Consider the following 27270-nt stretch of genomic DNA (forward strand, 5'->3'; position numbering starts at 1 on the left):
AAGAATGTATGTCAGTAGTGCATGGGTAGTGATCAGCAATTGTTTGAGGGAACCAGTATCAGACTGTTCATCCAGGATCAGTAGGATAATCCAAGTTGAAGTTAAATGGATGAGCAGTAGTGTAAAGCAGGAATTGCAAACAAATAAAAAAAAATATTCTAGAGGGAATATAGAGAAAAAGATGATCAGTATGCCTATAAAAGCATAGGCAAGAAAGGTGACTGGTATAGTAAGGAAGGCTAAACTCAGATTATGAGAGGAACTTAGCTAAGACCAAAGGAAATCCTGATAGTTTTTTCATTATGTTACAAGTAAGAGAAAGAATGATTATAATTGAAGGATAACTTGAATCAATAGTTGGAAGATGGCAGAAGAGAGTTACTAAGTAATGCTAACATGATAGAGACTAATGTAAAAATTGAGGTGGAGGAACTGGAGGTGTTCAGCATATTGAAAACTGAATGTGAATACAGAAGTGGGATTATATGGCATGTTGATCCTGTGCTACAAGATTGTGAATGAGAACTAGTAGTGCTTCTGATGAAGTTGTTTAATCTGCCTCTCAGTTCTGGCAAGGTTCCAAGGGAGTGGAATGAGGATAAGATAATTCTGTTGCATAAAGGCCCAAGAGACAGAGAGAGAGAGAAGTTGCAAATTACAGAACAATATCTCAGGAGTGGTGGTTAAGATATTGGAAAAGATTGTTAGAGGCACAATTTAGAAATGGGTGTATAGAAATGACATACTCTATAGTGGTCAGTATGGTTTTTTATTATTATTATTATTATTCAGGCCTCCATGGAGTCAAAAGACTCATCGTGGGAGGTCCTTCCTAAGAAACACAAAGTCCATAAAGACTCATCGAGGGGAGGTCCCCCTAAGAAACACAAAGTCTATCATACTACTCCTTAAACTCATTGACCGTTCTTGCTCTCACCACTCCATGAGGCAATGCATTCCATGGTTCAACCACCCTCCATGCAAAGAAACCACTCCTCACCCTCTTGCTTACAGTTTCCTTTCGTAACTTCCAGGAATGGCCTCTTCTCATCACTTCTTCCCGCTGTTCAACCAAGCAAAAGAACTCCTAATTTATCCCCATCAAATCCTGGGGACCAAATCTGAGAACAATACTCTAAGTGATCAGAGACTTATACAATGGAATGATAACCCTTTTATCTCTGTAGGTCAGTCCTTCTCATTATTGCAGCAGTCGTCAGTGTTGCCTTCATCACCTTTGCAATATGTCCCTAAATTTCAGGTTTCTATCAATCATCAACCCCGGATCACTTTTCTCCCCTACTTCCTCCAGTATAACTCCTCCCACAGAGTATGCAGCATTCCATTGATGTTTCCCAAACCTCAAGACCTTACACTTTGCTGCATTAAACTGACACCCCCATTCATTTATCCATCTATCTAGCTTATTCAAATCCTCCAGGGCTACTACATCTGCACTATTACTAATAATCCTTCCCAGCTTCACATCATCTGCAAACAACCGAATATCCCCTTGTAATCCACTGACAATGTCATTGATATAAAGGTTAAACAATATAGATCCCAGTACTGAGCCCTGTGGGTCCCCACTTGTGATCCTCTGCTTCCTTGAAACAGCCCCACCATACACAACTCTCTGATACCTATCGGACAGCCAATCCTGAATGCAGTTGACCAATCTGACATCCAGACCCATGTGCTGCAACTTAAATATCAGCTTATCATGTGGCACCCTATCAAATGATTTCACTAAGTCTAAGAAAATGGCAGTATATGCCTTTCCCTCATCTAATGCTCTTGTAACTTTATCATAAAAGGCTAGCATATTGCTAAAACAAAAGCACCCCTTCACAAATCCATGTTGACTCTCACAGATAACATTACCCTCATCTTCCTAATGCTGTATACAGTCTCTCACTACTTTCTCCAAGATCTTAACAACTACTGGTGACACACAAATGGGCCTATAATTAGAAACTTCAGGTCTGTTACCACCCTTATGCAATGGCACTATCTTATCTTCCTTCCATTCCATGAGGCACCTTTCCCACAGCTAAACTTCCATTGAAAAGCCAGGTCAAAGGCACTGTCAGTTCCCTAGCACATTCTCTCAGAACTTGTGATGAAATACCATCCAGTCCGACAGCTTTACTGACATCCAGAGTACTCAGTATTTGAAACACACTCTCCTCCTGTACCTCTAAACCTCGAACCTGCCCTATCCCTCTAGTAAAACTGACTTCTCCAGGATGAAATACTCCAATAAAGTGTTCATTGAACAATTCCATTATGTCCTCTGCATCAGTCACTCTATTCCCATTTTTATCCCACAATATCATTCTTCCACAATCATTTCTCGTTGCACTGGCCACATAGCTAAAAAATTCCCTAGGATTTTCTTTGGATCTTAGAGCCAATCTCCTCTCATATTCCAGTTTCACCTTCCTTACCATACTAGTCACTTTTATAGCCTGTGTCTTATATTCTTCATGCATCTTCTCTTCACCTGTCTCCTTATATCTCTTCCATAGCTTGTTTTTCGCATGTAATTCCTGTTTAATATTGTTTGTCATCCACTTTACTCCAAATTGTGTCCTCTTGTTCACTCGTGGTGTACAACTTACCACTGCTGCTAACAAATATTCTTTCACAATTTCCCACGCACTAATAATATCCCGGCCTTCCAATTCCTCCCTCCATGAAACTTCCCCAAGTTGACATCTTAGACTATTCTAATCACCTGCCTTATAATTCCACATACATTCCAGTCTCTTTGATACTCCTGCATGTCTATTAATTTTCCAAGTCAAAACCATATGGTCACTCTCTCCAACTGGTGGGAGATGTGTCACCTCAGTTATTATCAACTCTTCTGATGCTATAACCAAATCCAAAACTCTTGAACCTCTTGTTCCCTCTATTACATGTTGCCTAAGATATTTGTCCCTCAAGAATTCTAGAAATTCCATTCCCTTATTGCTATATGCAACCTTCTCTCCCCAATTTATACTACTGTAGTTAAAATCTCCCATAGCAATCATTCTTCTTGCACTTGCCAAACTCAATTGTCTAAACATCTCCTGGGTCACCACCTTCTGTGCTCCTGGGTCTGTAGCAACATCCCACTAAATATCCTGTCCTGCCCACCTCTACTTCACACCATATGCTTTCAAAATCATTAGTGTCACTGCCTTCTAAAGCCTCCACTCTTAGAGGACATAGTAGGTCGTAACTTATCATAAGCAGTACTCCACCACCACCTCCATGCTTTCCCTTCCTATCCTGCTGAAAAATGCTATACCCAACAACTTCTATTCCTGTTATTATATCATTTTTTTTTGTCAACCACTTCTCAGTGATCCCAATAATTTTTGGCCAAGCTGATGCTATCTGCACCACCAATTCCTCCCCCGTATTCCGGATACTCCTGGCCTTAGTATAAAGCATATAAATGCTGTTCTTTCTATACCCAGCATTATCCCCCTCTAGACTACACTGTTCTCAGTGTTACCTGCTGTCATTCCCCTTCTCCCAAGTACCCATTCCCACAAGAGGCCATCCCTGCTGCCATCCTCCCTGGGACACACCGACTCGTTCAGAACAGCAATCTCTCCAGATGCCTACGTCCTTCCTCATTCAAATGTAAGCGGTCCCTCGCATACAGTTTCTCTCTGTCCTCAAATGCACTCCAAGCATCCACATATTCCAGTCCTCTCTTGTCACACATTCTAGCTATTATGTCATTCAATATTACTGTTCTTCTGCTCAGCTCGTCATTATCATACCTAGGCAACACGCACACTATCTTTCCTCTCTGTGTCTTCTTTCGCACCACCTCAAGCAAGAATCTCATATCTCTTGCTGCCCTATTTACACCACCACTCAAATCATTTGTTCTCACCATCACAATCATCTCATCCATCCTCTCACCTCTCTTAACTGCCAGAGCCACACTTTCTATCGTTCCTCCTGGCAAACACTCCTAACGCATGAGAGGCCATGAACTCCACGGATCATTGAGTCCCCGTGCATTATACCTCTTACCATTCCCTCTCTCCTATTGTTTCCGTTCTCTCCTCTTCTTTTATTCCCATACGTCTCTCTCATCACCTCTCACTTCTAGCATTCCCATACTTCTCTCTCCTACTGTTTCCATTCTCTCCTCTTCTAGCATTCCCATATCTCTCTCTCATTCCCTCTCTCCTACTGTTTCCATTTTCTCCTCTTCTAGCACTCCCATACCTCTCTCCTACTGTTTCTATTCTCTCCTCTTCTATCACTCCCATACGTCTCTCCTACTGTTTCCATTCTCTCCTCTTTTGTAAAAGGTAGTTCCTGCATTAGTAATTTACTTGCATTTTATAACAAGAGTGACATCAGAATGGCTATATCATATTGCTGCTAGACTCTGCAAAGGTATTTCATAAAAAACTGCACAAGTTAGAGCAAATGGGAATGTATAAGTGTGGATGTGTGGGAAGGAGTTGACTGACAGTTCACTAGAAGTGATATAGCACATCAGCAACAAATGTCAACAGTTAAGAAAAATGAAGAAACCTTATTTTATTTATTTATTTTTTTTTTGAATAACTGATGGTTGTATATCTATATGTAAATTGTGGGGGATGACTTCCAAAGCACAGGTAGATAGAATGAAAGAAGCAAATGAGAAGTTAGTTTGTTATGTGTTTGAAATTGAAATATAAATGGATGTTCAGTGTCAGCTGCTCGTGTAATTATGGGCTTGAATGGAAAGTGGAAAAACAATATCTACCAGTTCAGTGTGATCCAGACTCTCCTGGCAATGTGATTTGCCAGGAGAGGCTAGAGGTGGAAGGCAGTCCAAGATGAGGAGATCTTGATATGCAAAGATAGAATTGTGTGTTCTTGCATGAAATATGACAGTTGAGTTTTGGTGGCATTAAAACTACTGCAGGTTAAGATTTTAAGCCATTCATTATGGAAGATCTTATACTTGGGATACAGGAATACTACAGAGTTTGTCAAATAAAAAAGAGGGCTGAAGAAAACTGAAAAATGGACAGTATTTGAGAAGCAGTGAGAGAAGTAATTTAAGAATATGAGAAACAGTGGAATAAAGTCCAGAATATGGAACCCTGAGGTACTCCAGAATTGGGAAATCTGAACAAAGGACACCATCTAGCATGATATAATGAATGATTAGAGGGGTAATTGAGGCCTTCTTTAGTCCACCAAGGAAGTAAGGCAACACCTAGGAGTCGCTAGTTTGTATGTCAATTATAAAAACACTTCTTAAATCCATATATTTTCTTGAGTTTAGGATGCCATATATCCTGGGACAGCCCTGAATAGGCAATCCAGTTGCAAAGGTGAGAGTTCATGAATGAGGAAAGTCTATTTACCTTCAATTTGTAATTAAAGTTAACTAGTGGACGTCCAACATTGGGATGGTGAATATAGGCTGCTTTCAATCCTAGAGTGTTGATGCTAGATGAGTGAAAGATTGCAAAGATGATATAGGATTGATGCTACTTCTAGAGCACAAGTTTTAACCACAGTTTGGGGATATTGCTGTTATTGATGGTATCCCCAAACTGTGGTTAAAACTTGTGCTCTAGAAGTAGCATCCATCCTATATCATCTTTGCAATCTTTCACTCATCTAGCATCAACACTCTAGGATTGAAAGCAGCCTAAATTCACCATCCCAATGCTGGACGTCCACTAGTAAATAAATTTGATAGAATGAAGTAGAAATGTTTTAGTTAAAGAAGATCAAAAACATGAGATGCTAAGGTGGACACTTTCTTTCTAACACTCTCTCAGAACAAACATATGAAGTTGTATGTAAACTAGTCCTTGTGTGTGTTTATTGTGTTTGGGTAAAAACAAATTTCAGACTTATAACTGTTACTAAATATTTATTAAAAAATAATCCATAAGTTCTTAACATTAGTTACATACTATGCACAAATATGACGTTGAAGGCAGTGACACATTTTCACAGAAAGCTCAAGCAACAAAGACAACTTCAAACATTGGAGGCAGGATATACAAATAAATATATCAATATTTTTCAGCATATATTTAAATATATTAAGAACAATCTGAATACACAGTTATTTTAATTTTCTATGAAATAAAGCCTCCATGTTTAGTTGGTCTGGTTGTGGGCAGCATCTTCATTCACCAACTACGGCCATTGGGTTCAAATCCCATTGCAGTAAGGCAATTTTATTCCCCAGTGTACAACCACTTTGCTTACTAAAGACCTGAAGTGACTTGATAAAGTATCACACCTATAGATTGGGGTTCCTGGATTATATGTAACCCTTTCCCCTATCTGCAATACTAAATGTATGATAGGTTAATAAGCTTTCGTGGGTGAGAGTTAAAGGCAATGATTTTTAAGCATGAAAGTTAACGGAATTATGATGTGATTGTTAAACTATACCAGTCAAACTGTTACCCATCAAATGTGGATGATGGGTAGGACTATAGCTCCGAATCTTTTCTTTTTGCACGGAAATTATTGACGAATGTATGCCAAACTGGGATCACAAAACTTTTCTGACAATATGTTTGAAGATATTTGACAGGTATGCTTATAACGTTGAGTTATGGGCTATTTTGAACCATCACTGTTTTCAGAACAGGGGTACCCTGTATTATTTCATGGTAGCTGTTCCATATCAGGAAATATGCAGAGACATCATATATAGTACCATATTTAAGGTGTAATACCGTATAGTCTTTATCTTAAACATTCATTGTTTTATTACTTTATACACCTTCTGTCCAAAAAGAAACCGAACTTTTTGAAAATAGAAGAAACTAATGGTGCCACCTGTTGTATCTTTTTGTTATCGAAAGCAGCAACCTTCATTAGTGTTTTGTCAACAAGCCGAATTATAGTGCCAAGAGTGACTGTGTGTTTTAATGAACGGTCGGAAAATGAGTTTCAAACAGAGCTGCGATTGACTTTTTTGTTAAACTTGGTAAACGTTTTACCGAAAAGCATCAAATGCTTCAAAAAGCATAAGGTGATGAATGCTTATTCCGTACTCAAGTTTACGAATGGTTTAAGCGATTTTAAAGTAGGTCGTGAGACGCTTGACGGCGATGAATAGCTGGGCCATCCAAAAACGAGCGAACAAAGTTAACATCTAAAAATTGCGTGATTTCATCAAAGAAAACCGAAATCGTCCGTGAGATTGATTGAAGATGAATTGGGGATTCCAAACTCAACGTCTCGGGTGACTGACATGCCAGCATTAACAATACCCGACAACAATAAATTTCAATGATCATTTTGGCGGAAGGTTTTAATCAATTTAGAATGGACAATTCAAATAATTAAGTATCTGGATGTAGTAGTAAACACTAGTATGGAATTAAATAATTTCTAATGGCTACAGATGGAAGGATTAGAGCTGCAGTTAGCAGAGTTCCAGGCCAGAATCTGGACTCAAATGTTTGTAGAAGTGAGGAATCAACTTACAGATCTGGAAAGAAATTGCCTGCAGAATGAAGAATGACATTACTAACAAGAAATTTTGAAAGCTTAGAACCGAATACTGGAAACTTTTGACTGAAAGTTTGGCTTCGTAAATTGAATTCGTGATTTGTTCTGCATGTTGACTGATGACCAAAAAATGTATCAAATTGAACAAATTGAAACTGTAAGGACCTCATTAAAACCACTCGTAAGGACTCAAACGTCCTTAAAATGATCGTTACTGGTGATGAAACGTGGTGTTTTGAGTATGAGCCCCAAACAGAGTGCTGAGTGGAGACCACCAGAAGAGGAGCATCCGAAAAAAAGTCACTTGGAGAAGTCAAAGGTAAGACAATGCTGATTTGTTTCTACGATTCCAAGGGCATTATCCACAAAGAATTCATTCCACCTGGTCAAACGGTCAATGATGAGTTTTATCTCGAAGTTTTGCAGCGATTGATTGCGAGAATCCGTCGCTTACGGCATGACGACAAATGTCATGCCGTAAGCGACAAATGTCATAAACAGTTGATACAACACTAATGAAGGTTGCCGCTTTTGACCACAAAAAGATACAACAGGTGGCACCACTAGTTTCTTCTATTTTCGAAAAGTTCGGTTTCTTTTTGGACACAGGGTGCACTTATGTATATAATACAACATTGAAGAAATAGCATCATGGAGTTTCCATGATTGGAGGAGGCTAACAAAGAATATCACCTACCGTCCATGAATGACCCAACGGTCCATTTAGGACTATGGGAGAGAAGAGAAGAGAGAGTAGACTAGTAATGGTGAGCCTATCAACAGTGACCCATGATGTTTCAGGTGACATTGACGCCGCGGTGTTGCCAACACCTGACAATAATAAATTTCAATGATCAGTTTGGCGGAAGGTTTAATCAATTTAGAACGGACATTTAAAATAATTAAGTATCTGGTAGATGTAGTAGTAAACACTACTATGGAATTAAATAATTTCTAATGCAGTGGTGGTTTGTGGCTTGAAATCGTGGGGTGCTGCAACTTTCGAAATATACATACACACTGTAAGTATACGTGTTTGGATAAAATATCAAAATTATGGTAAAAATTAAAAAAAATTAAACATGAAAAAATATTGTTTATTATTGATAAAATTAGATAGTTTAGGCCTGTGTAGCTCAGTGGAAGTGGCGCTTGCATCCTCTGCGCTTGGTCGCTCGAAGTTTGAGTTAAGTTCAAGTCTAGTCACCAACTGGAGGAATTTTTTCTAAGCCTTTCTTCGACCAGTTCCCGAGTTAGTAGTCGATCTTTGGCATGGGCAGGAGGGTTTTTTCTCCCAGAAACATGGGTTTTTTCATCCCATAAACTCAAGAAAATCGACCGTAGTACCAACATTATTTCAGACAGTGACATATCTTGTTAGGGTTAGGTACCAAGAGATGGCAGCACTTGTTTTCCAGCCTCTTCATCAGTGGATGCTATCTCTGATTGGCTACCGGTGGAGATTGAACTGCCCACTCAGTCTCCAAAAGCTAGATAGTGTATAAAGGCTTCACCTACTCCATATAAGAGAATAAAAGGCGTTAGCTGATTTTTTTTAGTATAATTCAAAATTACTTAAAAGTAAAATTCATTCCTTTAACAATTTTTGGACATTACAATTAAATCCTTTAATTGTAATGTCCAAATATTTAAAGAGATGGAGTAAACATGATAAGCACTATGAACACTCTACTACTGGTGCAAACTGCATATAAACAACAGTGGAACTGCGCGACGGACAGTGCTGCATTACGCTAATAGCTAATAGTCATAGTGAGATGACTTCGCCCTCCTAAGTGATTATTTTTTACAAAATAAGAGGATTGTTGATGATAAAATTAAATATTACAAGCAAATATAAATAAATTAATAAATATATTTATATATCAAGAAAAATTGGGGGTGCTGCAGTTCCGCAGTGCCTATGCACGAGCCACCCCTGTTCTAATGGCTATAGATTGAAGGATTAGAGCTGCAGTTAGCAGAGTTCCAGGCCAAAATCTGAACTCAAATGTTTGTCGAAGTGAGGAATCAACTTACAGATCTGGAAAGAAATCGCCTGCAGAATGAAGAATGACATTACGAACAAGAAATTTTTAAAGCTTGGAACCGAATACCGGAAACGTTTAGTTCCCTTAAAAATCTGGCAATGGCTATACTCACAATCTTTCCCTCTACATACTCTTGCTAGACCTTATTCTCGGCGTTAAACAGCATTAAAACGGAGGAAAGAAACCGACTGAAAGATGAAGTTAGCGCTGCTTGGGCTTGAAGTGTGCACAAAAGTACCAACCTTCAGTTTAAGACTTATCCATTAAGACCCAGCAACAACAACAACAAAAAAGTCATTAATTGATGTTAATCAAATCAAATGCTATGTATTCCATATATTTTTTTCCAGTTCAATTCAAAATAACTATTAAAAGTAGGTAATTTTTAGTGCACTACTTTAAGGCCAATTATTAGTGTGCATATCATTTTCGCTATTGTAAATCACTGATTTTCGTTATCATTATTTTACATATGTCTGAGCTTGTTTTACTGGTATTTTAATTATTTTTTTTGTAATTATTTGATGTTTCAATATATAAGCGCCTCCGTAGCGCAATTGGAAGAACGACGGTACATTGAGCCCTTCGATTGGAATAGGCCTAAGTTCGATTCTCGTCGCGACGGGAGGAATCTTTATCTGGTCGATTTCAATCGATGGTGAGTTAGCCGATCTCATACGGAGGTAGCAGGGTTTTTTCTCCCGGAAACTCGGGTTTTTCATCCCGCATACATACAAATCGGCCCTTCAGAACACACGCAATTTACAGACAAAAATTACTAGTTGTGGTGGTGTTGGAGGTGGGCGGTAGATGGCGTTGATTCGTAGTAGAGGTAAGGTGTAGAGATAGTTGAAGATGTCCTCCCGCGATGAGTCTTCGGACTCCTTGGAGGTATCAGGAATAATAATAATAATAATAATAATAATACATAACACCACACATGATTGGACTATTTTTTTTAAGCAAATGAAAACGAACGAATTTTTCGTTTTTTTTTTTTCGGGAGGGATAGAGGTACGCCAGTAAAGTCAAGTTAGGCATTTTCCGAATGTTTGACACGTCGAACCTAAAATGTTCGCCATTACTGGTCTAGACAACTAAATGACGCGTTTGGTTGGAAAAACATATAAGAAGTCTGAGGACGATTTTAAGTCTTCTATTCATTTGAGGAATTTTTATGGGGTTTTCTCAAATACTAGTATAATTAATTTTATACAGAGGGAATAAGTTTAGTTGTTTATTTTAGTTTTTAAATTCTGGAGACTCGTTTCTCCTCCAAACAAAATAATCAAACGCGATTAATGAATAAAAATACATTCAGTGAGTCAGAAAGGCATGAAGGACGTGCTGAGCAATATTAAATGCATCTGATCACATCTTAAATATGTTAATTTTTTTTTTTATTATTATTTTGGCAATGCCAATTACAAAAGTCAGAAACTTGTAGCGCATTTCATGTCTGTGATATGCTAAGCTTAAATAATATGGAACCCTTGCCATTTCAGGTCTTCAATAAGCCGAGCAATAAAATTCATCTATTCCATCATTAGGTGATCGATGAATTTTTACTCACGACAAACTTTTGTTTATGACGAAATTAAAGACAAATTAAAGATTAGCCATTTTTAATCTTCTAATGTATTCTGAACAGCAATTCTTCACATTAATGGAAATTCCCTAGTACTCGAATTTCCTGGCTTTCTCAATTATTTCTCCGTTAAGATACGCTCGTTTCACAGGAGATTCCCTGTCTATATTTCCATCGAGACCATAATCTTTGTCTTTCTTGAGTTTGTTTAAGTCCTGATCTCAATAAATCTCTCAGGGGTTGTCCTAGTTCTTCCTTGTCATTACAAAGGAAGTACTCCTTTTTAATGACATATGCGTATCGTCAGGGTACTTCGGGTGATCGATCTATCACCAGTCCTAATTCCTATCTTCAGCTCATGCTACATGCATGATGTACTTAGCATAAATACTGAACAGGTGAGGGGAAAGTTTGCATCCTTGTTTAACTTCTCTTCTTACATGAAGACAGCCAGTTTATTCAACACCTGTTCTTACTTTCTAGCTCTGTACGGGTTAACTATCAACTTTATAATGTGGCATCTTATCATATGCCTTTTCCAGATCTACTAAACTTAAATATAGGAATTGCAGGAATATAACAGATCCTTGTTTTAAGTATAATGCTATTTTTTAGTGAAAATGAGATGGCATCTCTTCTGATTTCAAATCCCATACATTCTCGTATTCTGGAAAGATCTGAAGATATCATTGTCAGCAATAAGGAGAGTACGCACAGAAATTATTATTTCTGTGCGTACTCTCCATGTGAATTTATACATGCTATTAGGTTCGAGCACTGTGTTAGCACTGAATAGTCCATATACACAACAGAAATCCAGCAGTAATTTATTCTTACTTTTATGATTATTCGTTAATTTTTCTCTTTATATATGTTTGACGTTATCTTCTTATGTTAGTTTTTAGATCAAAAACATGAACCAGTTTTTTGAAATTTTCTTTCTTTCTTTTTTTTTTTTTTTTATCGGCAACTTCTTTAATGACTTAAATAATCCTTGTAATTCTTCAGTACAGTCCGTGGCCAAAAAAAGTCATATTTTTCGATTTTACATTTTGAAATTATCCCGGGGCTTCTTCAAGGTATCAAGGATGCAAGTTGAATGGAAAGGTCTGAGTTCGAATCCCGTGAAAAACTTTTATCAAAGCTTTTCGAGTGAGGGCGAGTTAGTCGGTTTCATACGAAAGTCACAAGGATTTTTCTCCAAGGAACACGAGTTTTTCATCCTGCAAAATAGGCAAATATGCCAAAAGAACACACGGACATTTACAAACATTGCAGATAGGATTCATCGAGCTATTGTAAGCTGGGGAAAAAGCCCTGCTGTCCAGGCCCAAGACCGGCTAAATTGTCTATGACTTAAGCTCCTCACTTCGGTGACGGGAATCGAACCTAGGACACTTCTTCCCCAGGCATATGGTTAGGAAGCGCAAAGCCACTAGACTAACGCGCGGACTTTTTGGTAGTGATCGTTAAAGTATCCTGTGAATGTTGTTTGCCCTGTAGCTACTTGAAATCAAATATTAATTTCTTCTCTTGTGAAGCGATGCCTACAATTTTTCTGGACCTTGTGCCTTGTATTGCCTTGCGAAAATAGAAAGCCAAGAGTGAGATGATTGTAATTTCTAATTTTCATTACCTAAATTAATTTTTTTCCCACAGTATTCTCATCTAAACCTTCGCATTAAATGCGTCACTGAAACAATTCTTTAAGGTATAGAAATATCCATTGCTTATTCGAGTTAAAATTTTTGTCCTGTTCTAAGCTGTGATTCTCCAAGAAGTGCGCAGAGCTGTTTTTAAATATAAAAATATAGATAATGCAAAAGTCTTACACTGAAACGTCTCTCCTTTTGTGGCGATACTATAGTTCGAAACAGTTGCAATTAGATTTTTAACAGGTGCCAACGTAGTTTGGCAGTAATTCTACAACTCCAAATAACAGAAAAATACTTATTGGTTGATATGAAGAATGCCTTTTATTGGAAATACATGGATTTGAATCCAGTCTAGGAAAACACAGTAATGCCACTTCGGATTGGAAATCCAAGATGACCACAGTATTCGTAATATGTAATATAAAACTGCGGATCATGCTTCTTGCAAAACTTGATCAAATTCAAGAAAATGTCATGTGCAATAGCACATGTTTTTTCTAAACTATTCCATAGCATTCTATAGGTGGTGATGTGCATTAGGAGAACTGCTACAGATCTAAAGTGGCAGAATCCAATCCGGCGACTGTTTAAAGGGTAGTGGTGATGAAGATGATCACTGATATTTTCTGTCATTATTTGAGAGGACCGAAGCGAGAGCAGCGCCCTCCCTCGATGAGTCCCTGGACTCCTTGGAGGTGTCATGTAATGCCTGTACAAAAGTGTACAGGCAATATAGGATGGACGTCAGATCTGAAGAACAATTTTATACAGTTAGGAAAGGGGATATCATGAAGACTATAAGTGTTATTGATGTCTAGTCTATTTAAGATTCTTGCAACGTTTTTCTGCTCTACGAAAAGTGTCTAGAAGTGCTTTTGGTATTTAGTCTAAGAGTTTTGTGATGTCTTTCTCATGTAAGGCCCAAGGCAGGAAATGTACTGTTTTTGATATGGTAGGAGGTGATTTGCTTTGGTTATTTATTCGGGATTTAGAGGAAAAGAATGATACAATGAGGTCAACATTGTCTTTGAATTTTGTTACAGAGATGTTATCTGCATGAGAAAGAGAGAGATGGAAGAATAAATTAGCAGAAGTTGCAAAGAACCTGGTTCTTCCTTGTAGGCACGGCCTGTTTGAATAAGATGCGAGTTTTATTATTATTATTATTATTATTATTATTATTATTGGCTACTTCAAGGAGTCCTCAGACTCATCGAGGGAGGCCCTAAACATCATATTAAGAACAATATTCGGCATTCGCACAGTATCTATCATACTTTGCTTTGAACTCATTTACAGTCCTGGCACAACAAACTCTGGTAGCTTATTCCATTCATTCACCTTTCTCCAAATAAAAAACCTAGTTCTAACATCCTTGCTAACTACACTCTTGCTCAGTTTCCATGGATGGCTCCTAGTTCTCCCATCACCAGACCTGTTCGGAAAAATTTCCTCTGAAGTAATCTTCTAAAAACCCTTCAATAATTTGAATGTCTCAATCATATCACCACTTTTCCGCCTATCAATCAATTTCTGTAACCCTCAGATCTTCAACCTGTTCTCATAAGATTCATTCCATAGACCAGCTATCATCTTGGTCACTCGCCTCTGGATCCTCTCTACCTCCTCCTCCCTATCAAGAAAAAACCCAGGGCCTAGATCTGGGCACAGTAGTGAAGATGGGTTTTATCAAGGCTCGATAAAGAGGAACAATATTTTTTTTTGGCTAGCTCCCGAGTTAGTCGATCTATGACACGGGCAAACGGATTTTTTCTCCCGGAAACTCGCATTTTTCGTCTCGTAAACTCAACAAAAACGACCGTCGAGCCTACACTACTTTCAGACATTAAAAAAATATTGTGTTAGGATTAGGGACTACGAGGTGGCGGCACTTGTTGAGCCGTCTCTTCACTGGGCTGTCACTGATTTAATTGGTGACAGGCCTGGGACAGCTATCTCTGGTTGGCTACTAGTGGAGATTAAACTGTCCATTCAGTCTCCAAAATTTGATAGGGCTAAACTGCCTTGCCTATTCCCTATACGGGAATAAACGGCCTAGTTGAATTTTTAAATTTTCATTTATATTGCTGAATTTTTAGTTATTTTATGTTCCAAGTGATCTGAACATTTACGAATCTGAAGTCATTTAAAATCGTGAATTTCATGAGGATTGTTTGGGATATTTACTTTGTATTATTATTATTATTACATGACACCTTCAAGGAGTCCAAGGACTCATCGATGCAGGGCACCTAATCTACAGCTCTCCATCTCCACCACTTAATCCACTAACTAAAACGAATCACAACTACCATCATGATCTACACCAACGCCATCTACTTCTCACCACCAGAACTAGTATTTTCACAGACAATCACAAGCATCCATGCCTACGCAGGATTCGAATCCGTAGCCTTTTTGGCTGGAGAGCGTATACACTAACCACTCGGCCAACCAGGTCAGAGTTTTACAGAGAAAAATTCCGGTGTTTTCATCTGGACAAACAAAAACATCGATATCTTTAAAAGAACATGTTGATATCAAATGAAATGGTGTACTCAATATGAATAACAACCCTAGTTCACTAACTTGTTATTCTTGCAGTAGTAATAATAAATGTTCTGTAACAACATTACAAGATTTGTAAGCTTAATACAAATATGTATTAAATTTATAAATAAAATTATGAATTTAATAGTTGATGGATGACATGGCAAAAATCACAAAATGTGAGTGCATTAGGGAAAAAACTTACTTGAAGAATAATGGAAAGAGATATTAGAGTCATCATAACATGGTAAAATTCATGTTCTTCCTTTCCCATTTGCAGTACATATTTAAGCTGGGAAGCATTAGCCGTTAATAATGCTACATCTAGAAGTCCTTGGGCAATCGTCTTCTTCGTGGCATATGCGTTTGCATCCAATAACCCAGGAGATTTAGTTGCACTCTAAGAAGTATTTTTGAAAAATAATATGAATTTTTACGAAAGAATATAAATGAAATTGCAACATTTTGTAATTATATATAAGAAAAAAAATCAAATAGTTTAAGGTATTAATGAAGCCACAATCGTATTTAGTTATTACAAATATACTTCAGAAAGTATAACAAGATATCATAAAAGAACCTTTTACTGGAAGAAAATTTCTAATGTATTAGTACAGTATTACATAACCTCCTGCAGTTTGCTAACTTATTGTGGAAGGTCCAGCCTACCCTTTAACATAAGGATACATTAAGCATCGTTATCTTATAAGAATATGCTGATTTTGGCTGGGTGGAATGAGTCACTAATATCATGGAGGAGAATGGAATGGAACAGTGATAGGAAATGGAACGAAGCACTAATTTCATTGGCTCATTGCATTTTTCTATTACAATAGATGCTATAGAAAAGGATGTATTAAAATATGTATTGCACGTATTATAAATATTCTACAATATATTTTAATATATATTTTGAAATATTTTCCCAAGTCTTTAGGATAATGATTTCTCACTGAATGAAGAAAGTCATCTACCATCTAAAAATGCTATCCAGGATATATATAATCAATGCTTGATGGGTCACGGGATACCATCCTACTTCTTTACAAAAATTCCTTAAATAATCCTACTGCATTTTTGTTCTGCTTGCTTAGAGTGAGCATGGTATTGTTTTTGAATTTTTAGGAACATGAATGTATGCATAAAGAGTGGGGGAATAACTCATTAAACATCTCGCCCTCTCAGGGATACTTTTTATGATCAGAAAGACTGTTTAGGATTAATTATACGGGGGGGGGATCATCTTCATAACTGGCTTGACAGATTGAGTGGGCACACGCCTTTGTCTATGGATTTGAATACTGTTGTGTTGCAGATGCTTGCGAATCTCTTTAAGTGACAGGTGGTTTTTATCGCAACATGACATCGCCTTTTTTTATTGGAGATCTGAGGTGAATCGAAAAAGAAAATTACCATGTTTGGTCTCAAGAGCAGCGTTTACAAATGATAAGTTTGTAATCTTTCATAGACAGAAGTGTCATAAATTTATGTAAAATAATAAAAAATAATACACAAGAATGAGGTTTGTGGTTTAAGTCAATAGCTCTCAAAGTAGATGATAAAGTATAAAGTATACAGTAATAACAGAAGAAATGAATTAACATAAGAAATGAAGCAGAGAAGATTCAAGATAAACAAATTTGACATCTTCAATTTATATAGATAATTTCTTACATTGGTGAGAGTGTCCCTAAAGAGCATTTCCCTAAAGTAATACCATTTTTTTTGAGAAGAAAAAAAACATCTCGTATTTGGTTAGTAGATGCAATTATCTCCATAGCACAAACTACTTTTTTGGGGGAGGGGAAAGGGGATGAGGAGGAAATAAACATCCCAGCTCATTCTCATGAAAATGTGTCGGAAGTTATGATCCATAGTTACCATGCAGAGTCATAAGTTTCCAAATTAGATATCACCAATGACATTTGAATGCATCTGTCCTGGACATTACGGTATTTCCCAAATCTTCAAGGAAGAAGCGAATTTGTTGCATGAAAAGATGTCTAAAATACTTCTTAAACTAATAGTGTATCATCCACTACTCGTGATCACAGATTAATGGGAGTTATTATGAGATGAAAGAAGTTGGCAATTACCAGACAGTTAGAAAAGATGAATGCACACCCAAAGATTGAGTTGAGCTACATCTCAAGGACGCGTCCCAGCTCTTGCAGATTTCTTTCTATTCAAAAGGTGCAAAAATGTTTAGTACGATTGTAAAATGCATTCTTAAGGTTTAATGTTTTTAAATGATTTAAGTGACGTTGTTGGAAATTATTATTTTTTAAATGATTTTGTTCTCCAATAATACATGTAATAAATGGATTTACAAGAGCTTTATTTCATCATTTTTTGAGGGCAGCACTGTGAAATGGTATGTAACTAAAGGTCACAGTATACTACGGATACACACCCATTGGATCCATCTTTACAATTATTCGGAGACTGCTGATAGTTTGATCGATTAAATAATCTCCTTCTCTCTCTCGGCCACACACACACACACATGCTATTTGTTAACTTTCCTTTTCATGAAACAGAAGGATGTTTCATGATTTCAAAAAACGTTCTTTTAAGATGGAGTACATTTACTGAAATAAGAGCCAACAGGCATCACTTCGGCGAAGTAAAATTATTCAAAATTAAGTGGATATTGAATACCACATTATTTCTTAACCGAATAAGAAACTCAAAGATAGAAAATCTAATCTAAGAGTTTCATGCCGAATATAGAAAACTATATAAAGTTCGGCGAGTCCAAGCGTAAGCTAACACCTGGTAGTGCAATGCCAGGGCAACTCGTAGTAAAGGTGGGGAAAGATCCGATCACTGTCCTTAATATTTTCCCATAATGCAAAACACATCTCCTGTTTTGCATTATGGGAAAATATTAAGGACAGTGATCGGAGCTTGCACCACCTTTACTACGAGTTGCCCTGGCATTGCACTACCAGGTGTTAGCTTACGCTTGGACTCGCCGAACTTTATATAGTTTTCTATATTCGACATGAAACTCTTAGATTAGATTTTCTATCTTTGAGTTTCTTATTCGGCTAAGAAATAATGTGGTATTCAATATCCATTTAATTTTGAATGGAGCACATTTGGTTGAGAACCAAATAAAAATTACATCAGAATTTAAAGCACATTATACTACTACTACTCAATATGATTCATCCCTTTTTTATATTTCCTTTAACATTTTATCTTTGGTTACCTGCAGTAAAGCAAGACAGGGAATAATGCTTTAAGTTATTTTTAGTAACTCCAAGAGCATCCAGGGTTTGAAATGCTGTCGTAGCTAACTATAGCGGAGACAGTTCTCAACTTGCCGCCATCCATCGATCTGTTCTGGCCTAGTTATATTGCTAGTACTATTGTGTGCATGTTGTGTCCCATCTCTCGCATAACATCTTTTAATATACTTTTGCAGGCATTTCCTGCCATCACCTTCATTTTAATTGCCTTTTAGCAAACTTCTTTGTAAAGATTATTCACCACAACTGCAAAATGACATCAGCAAAGGTGTCTGCACAAAAGAGATAACGCAACTACCCCAAAATAACTAATTATATTGTACTAATGGAGTAGATAAATAATAATAAACTGTGGCAAATTTTTCTCTCCCTGATGATTATTCTCTTTAATCTTTTTTTTTTTTTTAGGTCGAATTTTTTTTTTTTTAACGTTAATGTTATGCCTTTGTTTTTATTTTACAAGTTAAATGTGATTCTAATGTCTCAGACTAGTTAACATGATAATTCCCTGGATTAGATTCTATTCACGTTTTTTCTGTTTTATTAAATCTGAGTATTATGTTGGGCAGCAATACGCTACTATACCAGGGAGATGATTATGAAGCAAGATGGTTTCCCGTTGCCTTCCTTGCCGTAAGTACGTGTATATTTATGACTGTAGCCGTGTGTGTTCAGGAGACCGGTTTGTCAGTTTTTTTTTACCCCTGGTATAATTTTTACCCTCGCCTACTCCCTATATTAGGGAATAAAAGTCGTTAGTTGATTTTTTTTTTTTTTGCATTAGTTTGTAATGCCTGTTTTTGAGCTGCTTGAATACATCCTTCTGTTTCTTTTTTAATATATCCATATTGTAGCTATTGCCACGTCTTGTTCATGCCAACTTTTCCCTCAGTATCTCGAAGAAATTATCGATGCAAGGTATACTTTTCCAGCGCACATATCTGTTATTTTGCTGTTCCTTTTTGTAATTGCATTTGTTTTCTTTTGCTTTCAGAAGGCCCTCTTGTGTAAATGCTTGAAGCATTTGCTCAGAGCTATTGTCGATGTAACTTTTTTAACTAATTTCTTCTTCTTCTTCAACAGTCTGTTTCACTTGCAGCAGACCCGTCCAACTATTCTCCTTGGTAGGTACAACCAGTCAACATCACTTCGTGGACGTAATACATGATGAAGAGTCATTAATTTTCTAGTATTGCGGTCCAGTTTGTCCAGGTCTTCTTTTGTCCAATCTATTATGCCTGCTGTGTATCAGATCATTGGTATAGCCCTAGAATTCATTGCTCTTATTGTGTTTAATCCGTTTAGTTTTGTTTTCAGAATATTTCTAACTATTTTGGTATATTCTGCTGCTGCGTGTTGTTTAACTTTCGAGTGAAGAATATCACTGGCTTCTAATATTCCTTGGTATTTATAGTGTTCGTCAGCTGAAATTGCTTTTATATATTTCTCTTGATCAAAATTAAAACTGCTGGTGTCATTAATTTTTCCTCGATTAATAGATAAAATTGCGCATTTATCTAACGAAAATTAGATAATTAGATATCACAACGGAAAATATTATTATTATTATTATTATTAAGAGAGACCTCCAGGGAGTCAGGGACTCATTGAGGGAAGCCACATACTACATGCACCAGCTGTCATACTTCTTGAATTCATTCACACTGCTTGCACTCACAACATCCAATGGCAATCCATTCCAATCACGCACCACCCTCTGAGAGAAAAATCTAGCCCCAACTCCCGTTAACAGCATTCATTCTCAGCTTCCAGCGATGCCATCATGTCCTATACCCATCCTCCATAAATTGAAAAGTTCCATCATTTGAAATCCTCTGTAACCCTTTCAGAAGTTTGTAAGTCTCAATCATATCACCCCCCTGTTTCTCCTGTTTGCTGGTGTCTGCAGCCTACAAATTCTCAATCTGTCTTCATAATCAGTATTCCACAATCCTGATATCAATTTTAACACTCTCCTTTGCACTCCCCCGACCATATCAGAATCACAATGGAAACCAGGAGACCAGATCTGCACACAATAGTCCAAGTGAGGTCTGCAGTAGAAATTAAAAAAAAATAATAATAATTTCTAAATTAATTTAAAATTTACAATATTATTTTACTATGAAGTTTTGAGGGAGGGCAAGGGCGATCTCTCTCTCTCTCTCTCTCTCTCTCTCTTTTCGATCCTTCAATAATTGGATATTATTTTCAGACATTATCGCTCATCTCCATCTTATTTATTCATGTATAATTTAGAATTTACAAAAAATAATGCAAACGATATCGAATAGTTATTGATCATTGGTGTTATTATCTAAACACGACTTATGGGCTTTACGGAAATCTCGATGTAATGCACAGCCGGAAGGTAGCGCTGTCTCAACGTATAAATATAATACATGAGTAGGATCGCTTGGTCGAGCATATGTTTTATTATCTATAAAAAGATTAAGAGAATAGTGAAAATTGTTTTTTTTTTATTAAAATTAAAATATTAAACAACATTGAAACTTTTAACTGTAATCAATAAAAACAATTATTCACTCAATATCGATTCGTTGTTTTGGGGGAAATTTCATGCATATTATTTGGGATTGAACATTTCGTCAAATGAATTTTTTGCTACCTTTGATTTAAAGACATTGTTTAAATGTTTACTGTTCTGAACATTTAGATCAGTAGTTCTTAACAATGTTCTTAACTTTCGATGTCACGGAATACTTTTGATTATAAGAAAAATTTAGGGAACACCAAGAGCATTAAGGTCATAAAACTAACAATAAAAATATGCATGGACTTGCCATTTATAAAAATGGAACTTATTTTAATGCGATACTTGAGCTTGTCGGCTTTTGCAGATTTCCGCAATATCAGGTCTAATATATGATACAGCTACCCTCATATCTTTGTCTATATTAGTAAGTCTTTCACGCTTTTTAGTTTTTATATGGTTTAATATTGAGAAACCGAGCTCACACAAATATGATGTTGAAAACTGTAACAAAATTTTCAGCGCCCTTGTGGAGAGTGCTGGGCATTCGGCTTGGACAAAAATCCAAAATTCCTCAAGAGTTATTTCAGAGAATTTCATTTTTAGAGTACGATCCGTTGACAAGGTAACTAATTGTTTTTCTTATTGTAACGAAAATTCACAACTCGATGTATTAACTATGCCAAATGAATTTCGTATCCAATATATATTGTTAATTGTTCTGTTATAACGGAAATAATTCCCTCGACATTTTTATTCAGAGTAGCCAATTATACTCAGAACTGTGTCATGTGACGTCTTTCACCGGCGGAACACTTGTAACCAGTTCGCGGAACACAAGTGTTCGTGTTATTCCAAATAACACTAAAAAATTAAGGAGGAATCTTATTCATGTTGGATGTTCCATTTGATTCCACGATGAGATGCCACATGTTTCACTCGAAGCATCTAATCTCAGGTAAACAACCATTCAGCAGAAAGGCTTCACGGGTTTCTGCTAAAGTGACAAGTCAAACATTAATGTTTGACTAGTCAAACAGACTAGTCAAACATTAATGACAACAACAACAACAAAAAGGACACAGTATCTAAACTCTTGAAATTGCCCTCGTATATAGATAACAATTTTTCATTAACACAATCACGAATCTCATGAACTAGCTAAGTAATCTTCAATAACAAATTTCATTTAAACTAAACATAATGTAGTTCAGTAGCGGAATAAAAATAGGATAAAACTCGAAAGCTGCTGCTAATTTTTATTAGTCTTAAGTGATGCATTTTAAGGAATAAAAGCCAAGATCTTTCAGTACATAGTTTCATTAATGCTTCAAAATTAAATGAAATTAAATGAAAATCACCTATTGGATAAATAAATTCGACCATGTTAGAGTCGCTGAACTTGCATACAGCGATCTTCATTCATATAATGTTTAATTATCTAAAACCAATCAATAAAAGCTACCGATTACATCCTAAACGTCATTCCATGGAGAATTATAAATCAAATCTGTCCAGTCTAGACCACAATTGTGCTTGCAGTTTATATTTTATAAGAATTATCTGTATGAAAATTAATTAAAATCCATGAGACGGATTTGTGAAGTGCTTCCAGGATGACAACGAGATACTGTGCTTGTATTTGTTAACATCTATTTAGATCGGTGATGACAACTATATTATATTAACCACCAATATGTTATTTGGTACTGGTCAATACAGTAAAAATAGAAGGATTCTATCAAAATTTAGTTTTAAGACATAATTGAAATATGGATTTTAATCTTTTTTTTTTAAATAAATGTTGTTTAGCAACATTTACTGAGAATTTCATCAAAGTGATTTAATTGTTCTACAAATAATAATAAAGTAAGAGCTTGTATATTATATTTTTGCTTGACTTTAGTCATTTCTTTATTTAATGAAATAAAAAATAAACCAACCCTATTATCCAGTTTCACTCCAAGAACTACCATCTTGTGTCATACAAGTTAATCGTACATCATTCACTATTGGTTTACAACGTGTCTGTTTTTTTTTTTTTTTTTTTTTTTTTACTAGATACTTAGCTACAGTTCGATAAAACCTGCAAAAGAGGGGTAGCAGGAGGCTTGAGAGCGTAGGTCTAACAAAAATTATCAAAGTCTCAAGGCATTAAAACTTGTTTATGGAGGAAGATGGCAAAAATTGAAGTTCAGCTACTGACCGGAGTAATTTTTTTTTTCTTCTGAGAAGTTTGTGGTTTGGTTCCTAAGAACAGTATAACGTGTAAACTCCTAATGCTGGAGACTTTGTCTCCAAAAATAGTCTCCAGGGAGTAAATAAAATATAAATAAAGAATATAAAGTATTCCTAAAATAAAAGTCCACGCGATTAGCCTGGTGGTTTGCCCTTCGCAACCATATGCGTGGGAAAGGAGTGTCCTGGGTTCGATGCCCGTCGACGGCGTGAGGAGCTTAAGGATCTTCCTCAGCCATAGCCAAGTTAGCCGGTCTTGGGCTTGGCAATAGGGTTTTTTCCGCCAGTTTATCTTGGGTTTTTCATCCTGCAAGCAGGCAAACCGAACCCGTGAACACAAAGGCTACAGTCATAGAAATACGGCAAGGAAGGCGACCGGAAACCACCTTGCGTCATTATCTCCCTTGTAATCAGCTGCAACCCTCTCAAAGAGAGGAAGCCACAGGATCAGATCAGATTCTACAATGCGCTACTTAGAACTGCGATGTTTGTGAATTGGAATTCTCTATTAGAGATCCGTGTTCGATGTCTGTCAGTGACAAACATTTGTTGCCTTAAGAAAGACAAAAAATCGCATTTGATGAAATTTTATTAAAAACAAACAAATCCATTGAGTAAAAATCATCAGGACATTTCAGTTGTTAACACGGAGTGCCATGTTTAACGCGTATTGTTCAGGGCAGATGACTGAAATGAAAAAAAAAAAAAATTAAATAAACAGAAGATCTAAATCAAAACTCTGCGGCACAAAATGGTCTTCTATGAGATTCAGGTATACATGCATGCAGCCACTACTAAGTTTTCCCTTTTTGTTTGATGATGATTAGTTCTATCCGTACGTATGGAAGGGGCAGCTATGCTACCATACTGGGGAAGTGACCACGAGCAAGGTGATTTCCCGTTGCCTTCCTTGCTGTACTATATCCTATGTGTTCATGGATCCGGTTGGCCTGTTTGTGGGATAAAACCCAGGATAAACTGGGGGAGAAAAACCCTGCTATCCACTCCCAAGACCCGCTAACTTGGCTATGGCTGAGAAAGATCCTTAAGCTCCTCACGTCGTCGACGGGAACCGAACCTAGGACACTCCTTCCCCAGGTATATTGCGAAGCACAAAGCCACTAGGCTAACCGCGCGGACCTTTTTAGTTTACTTTAGTTTTTTTTTATAGTAAAACCTTTACTTTAATCGATGTATTTCCTACATTATTTTAGAACATCGGTTCCCAACCGGTGGTACTACCCCCGCGGGGGGGGGGTACGTGCTGGGCCGTTCAGGGACACACGAAAAATAATCAGTAATGGCGGAAAAACCTCATTTCCACTATTTTACCTTAAGATAGGCACTAAACAAAAGTGTCAGCATTTAAAAACAAGGGGTACAATTTATAGAAATAGGTTTAAAAGGGGTACACAAGCGGAAAAAGATTGGGAACCACTGTTCTAGAAGACCAACTATCAAATCTCTGATTCACCAAAGTAAGTGAGACGACAGGCCTAAGAGATGAGATAAATACCAAGGAATATTAGTGGGGATAGATCACCTTACTTAAGAGTACATGATAAGAAGAGTGTAATAAAAAAAAAATGTTGTGAAGTGTTGCTACATCATCCAAATCTCAATACATCCAAAGGATTTACTCTCATTTCTGTTATGGGAAGCCATATTATTTAATATGTTTTATTAATGTTAATTCATTTTTTGAGTGTATATGGCATATAAACCGTGATACGAGTGTAGTTATAATTAGACCATGCTACTCTACTATAACTCACAATACTACATCTATCCCATCTCGTATATTTAATATTTCCTAAACCTTTCTGTTTTTCCCCATTTAAAACACGTTAAAGAACTGTGTGATAGGTTTATTCCATAGAATCTCCACCACACAGTCTAGCCATTTCCCTTGACTGGAAGGACCTGAGTTCGAGTCCTGTCTAGGATGCGGAAACCGTTATTTCCATAATTGGAAAGGTTTTTCCTCCTACAAAGAAGACAGATTGGAGAGAGAACGTACGCAGACTACAGAGACAGAAGCAATCGATCGTAGCATTAATTAGATTTATGAAAAACCGAAGTTACTTGGTCGTGACAGGCTATTGAACCTAACAATGGATCTTGGGGAAGACAGGATATATATATATATATATATATATATATATATATATATATATATATATATATATATATATATATATATATATATATATATATATATATATACGTATGAATGTTGCAATTTTTTTTTATTATAAAAGTTTAAAGTCTGTGATGTGTTATAGGAGTTTCTGACTTTGGGGAATATGCACATAAATTAAAATGTCAACTAATTCATTACTTTTTTTTTTTATAGATGTAATAATTCTATATGTTCTAGCTCCACCATCGTAAAATTTATTTAGGTTGGACAGAGATTAAAAGGTTTCATTGAAAATAAAGATAAATATCTTAAAAATATTCACATTTTTATTAATGCAGACCTACCGACGTTTGCAGTAAGAAATCAATATACTGCTTAAGAAGCCTTTTACAAAGCCCCCCCCCCCCGCCTTCCTTCTTCAAATATGACAAAGAAGCCATTCAAGTACTTCTCCTCAGAACAGATTTTCATCTTCAATCTGCAGCGAGCTTACGACTTATATGACTTGTTCGTTTTTCTTAGGCCTCTAAGGCAAACTGAAGATATAAAAAAGCACGAAATAAAGGGAGATATACGGACGCCTCAATGATCATGTTTTCTAAGGCAATACAAATGTTACTTATGGCTATGTATACACTCCGTATGCTCTCGTAATTTTACGAGGGCTCTTGCAAGATCAAAGAAACAGAATTAGAAAGAATTCTTCTCTGGATCTAATCAGGAATATTTTTGATACTTTCTGATTAGATCCGAAGATAGTATGAGTAGAATATCATCATCTTGCTTTAGGCCAAGGAAGTTTCGTTAAATTAAGCTTTTGATCACAGAAGGTTTAAACCTATTCGAACGTGCGCAACAGAAAAATGGTGATAAATAAACTGACAAAAAAAAATCAAACTGCATAATGCAATGAAGACAAATTTTCTGATTTTTGATGAAATGATTTTGATGAAAATTTGAAGTTAGTTGTGTTTTTGTCTTCCATTTCCACATGAGATTAGCTAACTCTTCCCATGATGTTCCTTTCTTATTATGTTATAGAATCCAACTTAAGGGAATTGCTGTTACCGATTGTCTTGCAGAACCGGATGGGAACAAATATGGATATCGGGAAAAGATGAGGGGTATCAAACAGGAAGACACACACACACACACACACACACACACACACACACACACACACACACACACACACACACACACACACACACACACACACACACACACACACACACACACACACACACACACACACACACACACAAAGGAAGAAAATAAATTTATTTGGAATACTGTGTATTCTCTTTGGATGATAGAAAATAAAGAACACTGATTCGTCTGACTTTTTTTTTAACATTAAAATGATATGCATGATAGATTAGCTTATAAAGTGTTATAAATTATTTACCTAAACATAAAAAAATTACATATCGAAACTTCTGGACTCATTTTATGATAATGTCATTAATACTGTTAAACAGATTCTAAACATGAGGATATCATTTTTAATAATCAGGACGAGCAGTAACGTTCACTATTCTTAAGCCCTCTAGATTAACATCAGAAAGTCTTTAAGAGTTTTTAAACAATACTCCGCACATCTGGAAAACATTAAAGTCTGCTGAGTTAATAAATAGCTAAAAATTGAATTGGGAAATGATTCTGTTTTCAATAAGTACGATATCGTTACCTCAGTTCACAGATCTGAACTGAAATTACATAAAAAAAGAGTTTCTCATTTTAATAGTTAGCATTGCACAAAGTTACAGCTTTAAAGCCAGCAAAGCA

At 36.5% G+C, this 27270-nt stretch overlaps 1 protein-coding gene across 1 annotated transcript in view; it reads right to left on the minus strand.

Moving 5' to 3' along the window:
* The window catches only part of LOC150110136 (ninjurin-2-like), an 84992-nt gene that overhangs the window by 13075 nt on the left and 44647 nt on the right, over nt 1–27270 (minus strand). The window contains exon 2 of the mRNA XM_090391673.1: nt 15556–15750. Coding sequence (XP_090247799.1) covers nt 15556–15750 — 195 coding nt within the window. The remainder of the gene's footprint in view (nt 1–15555; nt 15751–27270) is intronic.

This window comes from Typopeltis vanoorti, chromosome 1 (genome assembly GCF_054136105.1).
Source record: "Typopeltis vanoorti isolate ZY-2024b chromosome 1, IOZ_Tvanoo_1.0, whole genome shotgun sequence".
In the NCBI taxonomy this organism is placed as follows: Eukaryota; Metazoa; Arthropoda; class Arachnida; order Uropygi; family Thelyphonidae; genus Typopeltis; species Typopeltis vanoorti.